Source organism: Harpegnathos saltator, unplaced genomic scaffold (assembly GCF_003227715.2).
Source record: "Harpegnathos saltator strain DR-91 unplaced genomic scaffold, Hsal_v8.6 scaffold25, whole genome shotgun sequence".
NCBI lineage: Eukaryota > Metazoa > Arthropoda > Insecta > Hymenoptera > Formicidae > Harpegnathos > Harpegnathos saltator.
The window spans coordinates 1,706,184-1,721,775 of NW_020230039.1; the positions used below are offsets into that span (position 1 = coordinate 1,706,184).

At 55.5% G+C, this 15,592-nt stretch overlaps 1 protein-coding gene across 1 annotated transcript; it reads left to right on the plus strand.

The window, feature by feature from the left end:
* The first annotated feature begins 785 nt into the window (after positions 1–785).
* Positions 786–1,931, plus strand: LOC112588584 (uncharacterized). Its single transcript, XM_025298958.1, has 3 exons — positions 786–1,009; positions 1,098–1,229; positions 1,311–1,931. Exons 1-3 carry the CDS (start codon positions 842–844, stop codon positions 1,791–1,793), a joined length of 783 nt encoding a protein of 260 aa, XP_025154743.1. The 5' UTR covers positions 786–841; the 3' UTR covers positions 1,794–1,931.
* Positions 1,932–15,592: the final 13,661 nt, after the last annotated feature.

Sequence of the window (15,592 nt, forward strand, 5' to 3'; positions counted from 1 at the left end):
GCGTGCAGAAATCGCGGTGTCACACACGACAAAAGACAAATACTCAAGCTATGACTAGCGATCGTATTATCCGTTAACTCTGTGAGCGCTTCCAACGGTTACTGATTCGTTGCTCTTTTTTCCCCGCACGAGTGATACTTGCGCGCGCTCTATAGCGCCGCACGGAAAACGGATGCGTGCGCTTTGGGGAGCTCAAAGTCCCCACAGATTTTTAGGATTTTTGTGCCCTCTTGCTCTCTCGCCGATGCAAGTGGAGGGTAGGTTCCTAAATTAACCTAGGCGTGTTCTTCTTTGGTCCCTTTATTGCGCACGTGCCTGCCAGCTGCAGAGCACGTGAATCACAGGTACAACTTATGCGTCTTGACAATACAAAAAAATAGTTCTCTGCGCTCGCACGACACATGAGCCACAGCGGGACTCGTATGTATATGTGTGTGGGCCGAACGGAGCCGATGCTCCTGCCTGCCCGCTCTCGCACAATCGCGACCGTGTGCAGAAATCGCGGTGTCACACACGACAAAGAAACAAATACTCAGGCTATGACTAGCGATCGTATTATACGTTGACTCTGTGAGCGCTTCCAACGGTTACTGACTCGTTGGTCTTTTTCCCCGCACGAGTGACACTTGCGCGCGCTCTATAGCGCCGCACGGAAAACGGATGCGTGCGCTTTTGGGGAGCTCAAAGTCCCCACAGATTTTTAGTTTGTGGCGCCATCTATATGTCAGGCCAAAGACTTTTCAGCCCATGTAGTATCTGTGTGTGCATTCTCTCATAAATATTATTTCCTAACCCTTAATGTCATTAATGTTTAATACCAGTTACATAAATTTTGTAGAAAATGACGTGTTGTTGTGTGCCAAATTGTTCGAACCGAACAGAAAAAGGGTACTCAATGAGGAGCTTCCCAATAAATAGTGAACAGAGGACAGCATGGATTGATAATATCAATATCCATAGCGATAAAAAATTGTCAAAGCACATAAAACATAATTTATTCGTATGCGAAGTAAGTTAACATAGCATGATTAAATATATAAATCTAACTTATATTACACTTATAAAAATATAAATATTATCTTGAATAATGTTTATAGGTCCATTTTGCAGCAGACATGTGGGAAAAAGTGCGAGTGGATGGTAAGAAAAAATTGAAAGCACATGCTGTTCCTATAATTTTTTCTTCTCCAAACAATGCAAATATTCCAGCTGCGGAAGAAAACACACATGTATGTATGGGTTTCAACTGTAGTTAAAAGTCTAATAGCATCAATGTAAGGGCGATTGTAAAACAGTTTCAATTTTCATAGATTCGTGAAAATAACGCAGCACAATCCACAAATAACCCTGTTGAGGCTCCTACATCATCATCAAAACGACCTGCCATAGACATGGATATAAACACGGGAAATGATGCAAAGAGGTTGCGGAGAAGTGTAACGGATGAGTCAATCACACTTGCAAGTGATGAGTCAATCACACTTGCAAGTGATGACACTGTGAAGATCCTGCAAAGAAAACTGAATGAAGCCAACAAAAAACTAGAGAAAGCAAATACCATCATCCGCAACAGTGAAACAACAAACAGAATTCTTCGGCAGCGTCTACAACAAATAAGAAATTCCACCAAGATGCACAGTGAACAAAACAATTCTTTGGAGTTTTTGAACAAAGTATTTCATAAAGATCAGATAGCCTATCTTAAAGCAAAATATAAAGGACGCCATATACGTCAGTGGACAGAAGAAACTGTCAAAAAAAGCATTCCAACTCAAACATGCATGTGGGGATAACGGGTATGAGGAATTATTACGCCACGATATTCCTTTGCCTTCAACCCGTACTCTACGCAGCCGTTTAGAATGCATTACTTTTAAAGATGGAATTCTTGATGAAGTGTTCGACTTATTAAAGGAGAAAGTGTTAACGTTTCCAGATGAACGATATAGAGTGCGACGCGATTTTCGCTCGCCGTCGGCAAACTGCCGTCGGTCCGCGCGTCTCGGCCAACCTAGCTCTCACGAAATAGGTTGGGCGCCAGGTGCAACGGGCTGCACCGTTCACCAACGCTACGCGACACCTCACCAAAGGGCCGAGACACGCGAAGGCGACGGGACCGGTAGCTCTTCGATATTTAAGTCGGTAGACGGGAAGGGTTCGTCGGAAGTCGGGAACGACCGGGAAAACACAAGAATGACGAGGCGCGTTTCGACTATCTTCAATTTTATTATTGCGGGGATCGGAACGGTCCGACCCCTCGGTACGATACACTCCGCTTTGCCCTCGCGAATTCGAGATTTTGCGCTACGCCGATAACTAGGACGAGACTCTTTACGGTCACGACACCGAAATGATAACGCAGGTGGAAGGTCTTACAAACTCGGGAACCTCCCGGCGACGTGGTCCTCCTCCTTTCTCCCCCTCACTCTCTCTCTCTGGCGCAGCGCTGTTACTGACGTTCCTTTCTAGAGCGGTGGCCACGTCCGGAGTCCTCCACTCGCGAACACTAGTCTTCACCAATCTCCTTGTTCTTTTATTTTTGCGGCAGTCGATAATTCTCCGATAATATTCGGAAGCAGGTCGGTGATATTAGAGAGCGCGACAATGGGAGTCTCCTCTTTTTATTTCCTTCTCCCGACAGGCTTTCTTGTCCGTTGGTGTTGTCTCGTGCTACCCGTCTTTCCCCGTTCCTCGGTAAATCTCCCTATACGGGAATCCTTCCGCGGATCTTTGTTTTTCGATCCGCGGGACGGGTGCTCGGTCTCACTCTCTTGCTCGTTCTCTCTCTCTCTTGCTCACGCTCGCCCGGTCTCCGTGTTTAGGCTGGCTTTGTCTAGTCGGCGTTCACGCGCCAAGCACGGGAACGCCGACCGTTCGGCGCGATATCCTTGCAGGCCTGTGGACAACGGAAGCGGCCGCGAGAACCTTTTACAACGATACGGAACCGATAATAGTAGTGCAACAAGATTGCGTTCACCTGGGGTGGCGGTCCAGCTGAGAGCGTTGTCCTATTCTCTCCTCCACCTGTCCCTTTGGTCCTGAGGGGCGGCGCGGGAGGTCCAGGGGCACAGAGCTCGGGGACGCGGGACCGTTCCACCTGCACGCTTCGCTTATTATTACACTAATTATTACGGGGGAGAGTGCAAGGCGACACCCCCCCCCCCCGAAAGTCTCGCCTAAGGGCCGAAAGGTCGGCCTGGGACGGGCGCCTTTCCGGCTGCCACGTCACAACTCCCCCCTCCCCGACGAAGACCTGTAAGGTCTTGTGCCCGCTGTCCACGCCGCTGACCATCCACCTGCTTCACCCTCGGTCTCTCGCGTGAGTCTTGATACGGCACGCGTGGGAGGAATTGCAAGCGACCGACAGGGCCCTCCCTGTCCTCCGCGGATTCGCACACAAAAAAAAACCAAAAAAAAAGGAACGGAAGGGGGTAGGAAAGGGAAATGGCGGCACGACTCTAGATCTCTTTTCCCTTTATTACACAAAAATACAAGACCCTTTTTCCGCAAAAAAAAAAAAAAAAACCCCGATACCCAAAAAAAAATTCCCCGGTACAGAGGGCTCTTTGCTCTCCTCGGGAGCGGTACGCGGGATCGGTAATCAGCGGCCGGGCGGCCCTCTAGCCGCTCCGCCGCCACTCCTCCCGGCAGCGTGGGCAGTCTCGCAGAGTCGTCCCTCGCTCTCCGCACCGATAACAAAACTCGGCCGCCCGGTCCCGCGGGCAGGCCGAGTACCGGTGTCTGGGGCTGCCGCAGTTCCAGCAGCCCCCGGATCTCCCTCGAGATCGCGACCGGCGCCTCTCCTCCGTCCGGCTCGGCGTCCCGGCAACTCCCGGGGTCGGCTCTCGGCTCGCGGGCTCCGGGCTGGCTTCCCGCGGGGTGGGCGAGCGGTCCCCCCGCACTTCCCGGGCGGCCTGCTGCCTCGCGTGGACCATCAGGTCCCCCCAGAGGTCCCACCACCCCTCCGTCTGAGTCTGCACGTAGTGCACGACTCGGGGTGGCGGGTGCGTCTGGGAGGACGCGTCCCGCATCGGCGGGACCTCCCTCACGACAGCCCCCCGGGTGGTGGTCGTCTCCCGCCGGTGTGTCTCCCACACGTCATTGGCGGCCGCCCAAAATCCGGGGTGCTCCCGCGCGATCAGGCGGAACACCTCGCGGTAGCGGCTCCGGAAGTTATCCCAGGCTCGCTTCGTGTCCGACATCTCTCCACGGTACGGTACGGTAATCTAAGCAGGAACCGGGGCCACGTAAGGCTTCAATTCTTTCACATGGATCTTTCCGATAGGCTTCCCATCAAGCCGCGCGAGCTCGCACACCGCCGCCGACCGTACTTTAATAATCTTAAAGGGGCGGTCAAATTTCGGCGCTAACTTGGCGGCCGTGTGCTGAGCCACGGACGAAAGCACATGTTGTCGTTTCCACACCAAATCGCCCTTCTGGTACACGACGGGACGCCTACGCAAATTATAACGCCTCGATTGGCGCTGATACGCAGACTCTAGATTTTCCGCAACCCACGAATGTATCGACTCCAACCGACGCATGCGGGCCGACCACTCAGCCGGATCCCGCGACGATATTTCGATATTTTTTTCCCCTCGACGCCTCGCGGAACTCAGCGGGTCTAATTCGCGTCCGAGGTTGAGGAACGCGGGAGAAGTCCCGATCGACGAGTGATGCGCGGAATTATACGCGAATCGAAAATCGGTAAGGTGCGCATCCCACTCGCGGTGGTCGTCTCCGAGGAAGGCCACGATCATCGTCTTTAAAATTCGGTTCACCCGCTCGACCGGATTGGCCTGCGGGTGATACGGCGGTACGGTACTGTGATGTATGCCGTTTTCTTTTGCGAACTGCTCGATATCCTTATTGACGAACTCGGTACCGTTGTCTGTCAACAAGACCTTCGGTGTTCCCCAGCGCGATATTACGAGATCGTCGAGAGCGGCCCGAATGAGCTTTCCGTTCGCGCTACGCAAGGGCCGGCACTCCATCCATTTGGAAAATAAATCCTGGATCACTAAGAGATAGGAGTAACCGGCCCGGCTGCGCGGCAACGGGCCCATTATGTCGGCCGCGACCACTGTCCAGGGCTTCTCGACGACCCTCCGCCCCATCAGGCCGGCAGGGGCCTGCTGGTCCACCTTGGTCCGCTGACAGACCTCGCATCGTCTAACGTAATTTGCGGTATCCCGGAACATATTGGGCCAATAATAGGCGGCGGCAAGACGATGATATGTCTTCTCGACGCCCAGATGGCCCGCCTGAGGACGATCGTGGGATTCCCCGAGCGCCTCGCCCCGCGATTCGCCCGGCAACACCAACTTCCAACGATCGAGATCCTCCACCAAATCCGAGATTATCTTTGCGGGCCGCAAGAAATATAATTTTTCCTCGATAATTCGCCAAGTCGGGAAACGCTTCGGGTCCTTCACGACCTCGCGATAACGCTTGCGGTACCATTTGTCGGAGGTCTCCGGTACCTCCGACTCGACATTCGCCTCGAGATCAATTCCTTCTCTCATTGCCGTGGCCGTCATGGGGGTCTCGGAATCCCCCTCATACATGCGCGATAGCGCGTCGGGAACATGATGCAGCGCTCCCTTGCGATGTATGATTTCGTAATCATACTCTAGTAACTCTAATGCCCATCGTGCAAGTCGACCCGTGGGATTGCTCAAGTTGTGTAGCCACCTTAAGCTGCTGTGATCGGTAATCACGGTAAAACGGTAGCCTTCCAAATAAGGTCTGAATTTCTTTATCGCCCAAACGACCGCCAAACACTCGAGCTCCGTGGTGCTGTATTTTCTTTCCGCGTCCGCGAGCACGCGGCTCGCGTACGCGATGACGCGCTCGACCCCGTCGATCGTCTGCGTCAATTCAGCTCCCACGCCTACGGAACTCGCGTCGGTCTGTACGATAAACGGTACCTCGAAATTTGGGCACGAAAGGATCGGAGCAGTAGTCAAATCAGATCTTATTTTCTCAAAAGCGGTAGTTTGCTCGGTAGTCCACTCCCATCGCCTGCCCTTCCTAAGCAGTCGCGTGAGCGGTTCGCTAATAGTCGCGAACTTCGGTAAAAAGCGACGATACCACGACGCCATCCCTAAAAAGCGGCGTAGTTGCTTTAAATTGGTCGGCGCCGGGTATTCGAGAAGCGGCTGGACTTTCTCGTCGTCTACCTTTAAACCGTCGCGGTGCACCAAAAACCCGAGATATCTCACTTCCGAGCGGCAAAATTCGCATTTTTCTAAATTCACGGTAAGTCCGGCCGAGCTAATCTTTTCGAGAACGCGCGATAGCCATTCGAGATGTTCTTCGAAGGTTTCGGTAACTACGACAATATCATCTAAATACGCGAATGCATGGGGCTCCATTTCCGGCCCGATTAATTTATCGAGAAGCCGTTGAAAAGTGGCCGGAGCCCCCGATAATCCGTACGGCATTCGCGTAAAGTGATAGTGGCCTTTGCCCGGTACGGAAAAAGCGGTAATCTCTCGACTTTCTGCTGCCAGCGGTATCTGAAAGTAGGCCTGACTCAGATCCATCGTCGAGATGTATCGCGCGGACCGCAACTTGTCGAGAATTCCCGTCATGTTTGGCAACGGATATGCGTCCTTCTTCGAGACGTTATTTACTTTCCGAAAGTCGATACAAAAGCGATATTTACCACTCGGTTTCTTCACCATAACTACCGGATTTGACCACTCACTACCGGAGGGCTCGATAATTCCGGCCTTGAGCATAACGTCTACTTCCCCACGGATCGCCTCTTGCACTTTAGGCGACACTAAATAACATCGCTGCCGAATCGGTAAATGCGTCCTAACGTCGATTCGATGTTCGGTCAGCGACGTGACGCCGGGATTTTCGGCAGCGATCGGTACGGTAGAATCGATAAACTGGGTGAGTTTAATTTCCTGCTCGCGCGACAATTCCGAGACCCCGCAACAAAAGCTCTGTTGTCCGCGCTCATTGCAGAAAGGATAGCGGCTCAGTGCGTCATCCGCGAAGCTCCATTCGCCCCGGGCGAAATCGAGAACTAAACGAAATCTCGCCAGAAAATCCATCCCCAGGATGGCCGGTACTGCGAGACTCGGTAAAAACCCGATCGTGAGCGTTTCTTGGCGTCCCTGCAATTCGAGAATAACGTCCGCTGACCCGTCCAGCGTGGTTAGCGTCCCGTCCGCCAGACGGATCCGGGAAGATACGGTACTCGGGAACGATAGCCCCTGCCCGCGGATTGCATCGATACCCTCTACACCAAAAAGGGTTCGATCCGAACCGGTATCGACCAACCCGAGCAGGGGAAACTCACCAATTAATATTTCAATGAATTGCAGGGACGCTCTCTCACGCCCTTCGAACGCACCATAAGAGCTCGCCACCCCCTGCGTTTTCTCGCGGGTCTCGGAAGCGGGAGGAGACGCAGGGACCCTCTCTAGCGTCTCCCTTCCCCGTTTCCCGCGCACGAGGGACACGTCCTCACTGTATGCTGCCCCCTTCCGCAGCGATAGCAGTGGACTCGCGGGGGCGCGCAACATTCGCGCGCCAAATGACCGACCGAGTCGCAGTTCCAACATTTGTCGGAACCGCTCCTCGCTACCGGTCCGGGGGCAGGTTCCCCGGCAGTTTCCTGCCGAGTACTTCTCATCGCCCCCGCCCCCGCGCCCCCGGCTCGAGGGGTCGCCCCGCGATCCTCTCTCACCGGAGCCGGCTGGGTCGCCCCCGCCGGTTGACGCGTCACCTCCGCGGCGCGCGGACGCTCCCTCTCACGAATTTCCTCTCGCTCCGCGGCTCGATAATTCGGTATTTGCTCGGCCGTCATCGCTGGAGACGGCCGAGACGAGCGCGGTGGCGGCCGGTAGGCGAGATCCGGACACGCGGATCTCTCGGGAGGCGGAGGGGCACGATATTGGCTCGCGGCAGCGTAACTACGCTCGACGCGCGTCGCGAGCCTCTCTAACGCGTCTATCGACACGACATCATCTCGGTGCACCGAGATTTGCAGGCGCGGGAGCATATTTCTATGCGCGTAATTTAATAGCTCGACCTCACCCCACGGTGGGTCGAGCCGTTCGAACAGCCCGCGCATGCACGTTAAATAATCCGCGACCGGTTCATGTTCCCCCTGAGTGCGCCGCAAAATCTGATCGCGCAACGCGAATTGGAAGTCGGGGTCGCCGAACCGTGAGCGCATCGCGACCTCGAACTCACGCCACGAGAACCAACGAGACTTTCCCACACGGTACCACTCCAATGCGATGCCGGTGAGGAAAAACGGCATGCACTTGAGCATATCGGTGTCGGTAATCGGTACGATGTCCCTCCCCTCCGATATTCGCAGGAGGAACGCCTCTACATCACCTCCCGCCGCTCCGGAAAAACTTTATATTCCAGCGACGCATCACGTTGTATGCGTCGCTGGTCGACATGGCGGGATGACTCGAGCGTACCTCCGGCCCTCGGGTCGGCGATCTCGGAACTTGCGGTACGAAAAGAGGAGGTATCTCCTCTGGCGGTAGCGATAACGGCGGTGGCGGTACCGCCCGGTACGGCGACGATACTCTCACCGTCGGCACTTTTAACGTTGCGGGGCTGATCCTCCCCGGCTCGAGGACTGTTCTCTCGACGAACTCGGGTTCCTCCGTTTTCCCCCCGATGTCTTCGCGTGACAGGGGCGGACGCATCGCGTCCTCCGCCGGTGACGGCGGTGGAGGGTCTCGGCGCTCTGCTCGCTCGTAGCGGAGCAAGCGAGCACGGAGTGTCGCCGCGTTGCCCGTTGCGTTTATACCGCGCGCCGTCGCTTGGTCTCGCAGCTGCTTCAAGGGCAGCGCGTAGATCCACGCTTCGCGGTCGGAGTCTTCCGGCATGATTATACGATACTCCTCGCCGCGCACGAAACGGAACGGTAATCCTAAGCGCTATGAGACACCCGCAGCCTAAACTTTGGTGTGGAAGCGACCCGCCTGACGGGAGCCTCTTCAACGGCGCTCTTAGCCGTTACGGCACACGAAGAACGGTACACGAAGAAAAAAAATGGTCCCCCAACACCAACAATCACCCCAACAATTTGGTAGCCAACAAGACAGGCACCGGGACACCACCACAACGAGAGCAGTCTCGATATCCCGAGCAGAGCGTGATCACGAAAAAAAAAATATAGCAAAGAAACCCTGAGCGAAAATAATCGATAACTCTTACACCGCGACAAACGATCTCGCACGTGCCGAAATCCCACCGAAAAAAAACGAAAACACGGAAAGTCGTGCTCAGCGTCGGCAACCCGGAACCCGAAAAACCGTAAACACGAGTCGAGCAAAAAAAACGAGCCGAGACGTGTCGTCGTTTTCGCGACTTTCGGTTATTTAAATTATCCTCTTTTGTCTCGACCAAATAGCGGAAATTATCTCGCCGACATCGGGCCCCACGTTGGGCGCCAAAAATTTGCGACGCGATTTTCGCTCGCCGTCGGCAAACTGCCGTCGGTCCGCGCGTCTCGGCCAACCTAGCTCTCACGAAATAGGTTGGGCGCCAGGTGCAACGGGCTGCACCGTTCACCAACGCTACGCGACACCTCACCAAAGGGCCGAGACACGCGAAGGCGACGGAACCGGTAGCTCTTCGATATTTAAGTCGGTAGACGGGAAGGGTTCGTCGGAAGTCGGGAACGACCGGGAAAACACAAGAATGACGAGGCGCGTTTCGACTATCTTCAATTTTATTATTGCGGGGATCGGAACGGTCCGACCTCTCGGTACGATACACTCCGCTTTGCCCTCGCGAATTCGAGATTTTGCGCTACGCCGATAACTAGGACGAGACTCTTTACGGTCACGACACCGAAATGATAACGCAGGTGGAAGGTCTTACAAACTCGGGAACCTCCCGGCGACGTGGTCCTCCTCCTTTCTCCCCCTCACTCTCTCTTTGGCGCAGCGCTGTCACTGACGTTCCTTTCTAGAGCGGTGGCCACGTCCGGAGTCCTCCACTCGCGAACACTAGTCTTCACCAATCTCCTTGTTCTTTTATTTTTGCGGCAGTCGATAATTCTCCGATAATATTCGGAAGCAGGTCGGTGATATTAGAGAGCGCGACAATGGGAGTCTCCTCTTTATTTCCTTCTCCCGACAGGCTTTCTTGTCCGTTGGTGTTGTCTCGTGCTACCCGTCTTTCCCCGTTCCTCGGTAAATCTCCCTATACGGGAATCCTTCCGCGGATCTTTGTTTTTCGATCCGCGGGACGGGTGCTCGGTCTCACTCTCTTGCTCGTTCTCTCTCTCTCTCTTGCTCACGCTCGCCCGGTCTCCGTGTTTAGGCTGGCTTTGTCTAGTCGGCGTTCACGCGCCAAGCACGGGAACGCCGACCGTTCGGCGCGATATCCTTGCAGGCCTGTGGACAACGGAAGCGGCCGCGAGAACCTTTCACAACGATACGGAACCGATAATAGTAGTGCAACAAGATTGCGTTCACCTGGGGTGGCGGTCCAGCTGAGAGCGTTGTCCTATTCTCTCCTCCACCTGTCCCTTTGGTCCTGAGGGGCGGCGCGGGAGGTCCAGGGGCACAGAGCTCGGGGACGCGGGACCGTTCCACCTGCACGCTTCGCTTATTATTACACTAATTATTACGGGGGAGAGTGCAAGGCGACACCCCCCCCCGAAAGTCTCGCCTAAGGACCGAAAGGTCGGCCTGGGACGGGCGCCTTTCCGGTTGCCACGTCACAAGAGATAGCATGATGTGTGTTGATGAAATGAGCTTAACACCCGGTGAACAAATAGATCCCAGCACCAATCAAACGATTGGATATGCTACTATTCCTAATACATCTGGTAAATCCTTAATTTATAAAAATAATAACAAATAAACAACATCCTAACGAAAATGAAACGCTTTATAAACATTTATACAAAATCGGTATACAAATGCCTTTCAAACGCTAAATGTTGCAATTTCCTCCACAAACTTTCTACTAACGTTTCTAAACTCTCAACGAACAGTCATTTAAGATTAACATAAAACTTCTCATTTTCGTCAGGACATACAACAACATAACACGCTTTTGAATGTGTCATTTTCACATCTCTTCATTTCTATCTGTTTGCTTTATTGTTCTATTTGTGTGGTTCTATTTTGCTTATTTTTCTATTTGTGTGATTCTATTTTGCTTATTTTTCTATTTGTGTGATTCTATTTTGCTGATTTGCATTATTGCATGCTTTTATAGGAACAATGTCTCATGCTACGCATGGTTTGGTATTTATGATTTGCGGGATATTTACACGGTGGAAGCAAATTGTGGGATATTATTATACTCCCAACGGTTTCAATGGTGCAGTTCTAAAGGAAATTATTCTAAAACTAATAGAAAAAGCAGAATCAATAGGTTTACTAATTCATAGTATCATATTTGACATGGGAGGAGTTAACCAGGGTATGTGGAGAGCTTTTGGACATATATCTGCAACAAAATATACCAACATTAAAAATTCAGTCCCACATCCATTAGATAATAGCCGCAAATTGTTTTTCTTTGCCGATGTTCCACATCTCTTAAAAAACCTGCGATCTGCATTGATAAATAATAAAATTATAATATTGCCACAGAATTTCGCTGACTTACACAAGCTATCTTCATTGTGAAATGTTCGCATGTCCAAGAATTAGTTGCTGAACAAGAAAACATCACATTTAAATTAGCACCAAGATTAGATAACGATACTGTAACTTTAACAAATTTTAACAAAATGAGAGTCAATAAAGCAACCACTTTGTATGACAGAAATGTCAGTAGTGCACTACAATTTTTAGGAGAAGAGTGTAACAAAAGTGAATACAAAGTAACCGCCTTATTTATTGAAATAGTATCTAAGTGGTTTACTCTGATGAGTTCTCGATCTCCTGTAGTCGCATTAGGAAAAAAAGAAGGAGACGAAAAATCGCTAAGCACATTTCAGCAAAGTATAGAGTTTCTAAAATCAGTTATTGATTTCTTTTGTAATATTAAGATTGGAGGAGATGGTAAATTTAAGCCTGCGCAATGCGGTATTATGATCAGTATGATCACGCGGTCCCGGTGGGTTGCCCCACCGGTTGGCCTTATGGTCACACCTATTAGGAGGAAGGGGACACCCACCTCTCCTCCTTTGCCCCCCCTTGTTAGTCAAGGGGGGAGAGCTTTGGGGGAGCGGGCCCGTCCCAAACCGGGACACCGCCCCCCCTTTGCCCTATCTATCCTACTGCGCGGGGGGATCTAGATAGCCCAGTCCCCCCCGCGCGGACGGTGGCGCGCCCGAGGCGGCCGAGGAGTCCCCGACCCGTCGCTATCGATAGGTGAGTCCTCCTCGGCCGACGCCACCTCGGGTCCGCTTCCGATTCCTCCTCTCGGGGATCGTCGACCGGTGCGCCGCCTCTTGCGACGCACTCCCGGTCGACGTCCCCACTCCGCGGCCTCCTTCTACGAGATAACTTCCCGACAGAAGGAGGCCGCTGCGTCCCACACTTCCTCGCTCCCGCACATGGCCTTGACCATGCGCGGGAGAGAGAGGTCCCCCCTTTGGCACTTCACCGCCCCCTCGAGGACACGGCGCTCCTCGTCTCATGCCGAGCATGTGGACAAGGTATGATGCGCCGTGTCCTCGAGAATGGGGCAGTGGTGGCACCGGGTGGTGGGCTCCTTCCTTATCTGGTGCAGATACCGACCGAAGCATCCGTGCCCGGTCAGCATCTGCACCAGGTGGAATGACATTCCACGTCCCCTCCTGCCCGTCACCTCGGACAGGCAGGGGCGGACAGCCGCTGCCGTCTTGGGACCGGACACCTTCGGGTCAGACAAGGCGTCCTCCCACCTCCGAAGGGTCCGGTTCCTGGCCTGGAGCTTCAGGCCCCTTAGATCCCTGGCCCTTAGCGTCCCCTCCGCACGGAGCTCCCTCACCCGCCAATAGAGAGTACTTCTCTCATCGGCAAGGAGCTCCACGGGAGGGACGCCGGCCAGAGTGGTCGCCGCCATGTACGACACGGTCCGACCCCCGAATCGCCCTTATCAATACGGGCCTTAAGGCCTGCCGGAGAGAGCGTTTTCCCCTCCAGCAGACCAAGAGGCTCGGCGCCCATATGGGCGCCCCATAAAGGGCGATCGAGAGCACGGCCGTGACGTACAGGCGGCGTGCCATCCAGCCCGGGCCCCCTGGGCGCGCATGAGGCTGGCGACCGCCAGACCTGCTTTGCGCACCCGGGGGGCCAGGTTCCCGAAATGGGGCCCGAAGCTCCAACGACTGTCCAACGTCAGGCCGAGATATTTAATCGTCGGCCCGACGCGGACGTGGACGCCATCCACAAGGACCTCGGTTTCCGGAGGCGCCCCTCGACCTCGGCTGTAGAAATATACGGCCTCGGTCTTCTGGGGCGCCACCGAGAGTCCGAGGTCCTTAATGGTGCCCACCACCGATGCCAGTGCCGCCTCCGCGCGGAGGCGGGCTTCCCCCCAGTTCTCCCCCCCGGCCACCACTAAAGTGTCATCTGCGTAACAGATGACGTGGCAGCCCGGGGGGAGCGGAGTTCTCAGCACCCGGTCGAACGTGATGTTCCATAGCAGGGGGCCTAGAACGGACCCCTGCGGAACACCGCGCTCCATGGTGCGCCGGCCCTGGACCCCACCCTCCATCGGGAAGGCGAGGTCCCTGCCCCCGAAGTAGGCCGAGAGGATGCGCCGGAGATAGGCGGGCACGCCGTGATGCACGAGCGCCCGCCCGATCTCCGGCCACGGCAGGGTGTTGAAGGCATTCCTGATATCCAGGGATACCGCCAACAACACCCCGCCATCCCTCTCCACGACCGCCCGGGTCAGGCCCTGGAGACACTGGACAGCGTCCAGCGTTGATCTCCCGGGCCTGAACCCAAACTGGCGGCCGTGGAACTCGTCGAAAACCTTTTTTTTTTTCGCAGGGGGGGGGACGCAGGGTCACGCAGGGGAAATCCATCATGGATACCCCCTCCCCTTGGGGGGGAAGGAGGTTATGTCGGACTCTTACCGACTAAAACCTCTGCGGGATGTCTACCTGTCAGACCGGTAGGAGGGGAATCGGGGGAACTACTCCCGTATTCCCTCCCCAACCCCCCGGCCCCAGGGCTCCCTTCCGGGAGCCCCTCGCCATCTGTGTACCGCGCCCTGTTCCACGAAGAGAATCCAGGGCGCGGTCCCCGACGAGGGTTACCCCCGCCGGTTGGCCTTCTGGTATCTCCTGTCAAGGAGGGAGAGGACATCCGCCCTCCCTCCTTACCCCCCCTCCCTGCTAGTCAGGGAGGGGAGGATTTGTAGGGGAGCGGGCCCGGCCCGAACCGCGGCACCGCTCCCCCCTGTCCCTACTTGTCCGGACGCTCGGGGGGGAAGGTAGGGAAGGCGTCTCGCCGCCCCCCTACTCCCCCTTGCGACCGATGGCGGACCCGGGGCGGCCAAGGGGACTCCCTACCCTCGCGGGTCTGTGAGCCCCCCTCGGCCGGCGCTGCCCCAGGCCCGCTGTCGCGTCCTTCGTCCCCCTGGGGGCGTTGTCCGCCCGGGAATTGCTCCCCGCAGCCCCGGTAGTGTCTTCGCCCCCACTCGGCGGTCTCCTTCTGGGACATTACTGTCTCACAGAAGGAGACCGCCGCTGTCCACGCCTCCTCGCTCCCGCACATGGCTTTGACCATGTGCGGGAGCGAGAGCTCCCCCTCTCGGCATCCCACCGCCCCGCAGAGGACACGGCGCTCCCCGGCCCATGCTGGGCACGCGACCAGGGTGTGGTGCGCCGTGTCCTCCGCCGCGGAGCAGTGGTGGCATCGAGTGGTGAGCTCCTTCCTTATCCGGCACAGGTACCGACCGAAGCACCCGTGCCCGGTCAGCACCTGCGCCAGATGGAAGGATAGTCCACGTCCCCTCCTGCCTGTCAATTCGGACAGGCAGGAGCGGACAGCCGCTGCCGTCGCTAGCCCGGGACCCCGGGGATCGGACAATAAGTCCTCCCACCTCTCCCGGGTCCGGGCCTCGGCTTGGAGCTTCAGACCCCTTAGGGCCCTGGCCGACATTCTTCCCTCCCTGTGAAGCTCCTTTACCCTCCAGTAAAGGAGATGCCGCTCCTCGGCTAGGAGCTCCACAGGGGGGACGCCGGCCAGGGTGGTCGCCGCCATGTATGACACGATCCGGTACCCCCGAATCGCCCTGATGAGCACGGGCCTCAGGGCCTGCCGCAGTGAGCACCTGCCTCTGCGGCAGGCCCCCAGCTGTGGCGCCCAGATGGGCGCCCCGTACAGGGCGATCGAGAGCACCGCCGTGACGTACAGGCAGCGAGCCCTCCATCCTGGGCTCCCTTGGTTGCGCGTCAGGCTGGCCACTGCCAGACCTGCCTTGTGCACCCTGGGGGTCAGTTCCCCAAAGTGGGGTCCGAAGCTCCACCGGCTGTCCAGCATCAGGCCGAGATATCTCATCGTCGGCCCGACGTGGACGTGGACTCCATCTACGAGTACCCCGGTCCCTGGCGGCACCCTCCGACCCCGGCCATGAAAGAACACGGCCTGTGTCTTTTGGGGCGCCATCTTGAGACCCAGGTCTCTGATGGTACTCA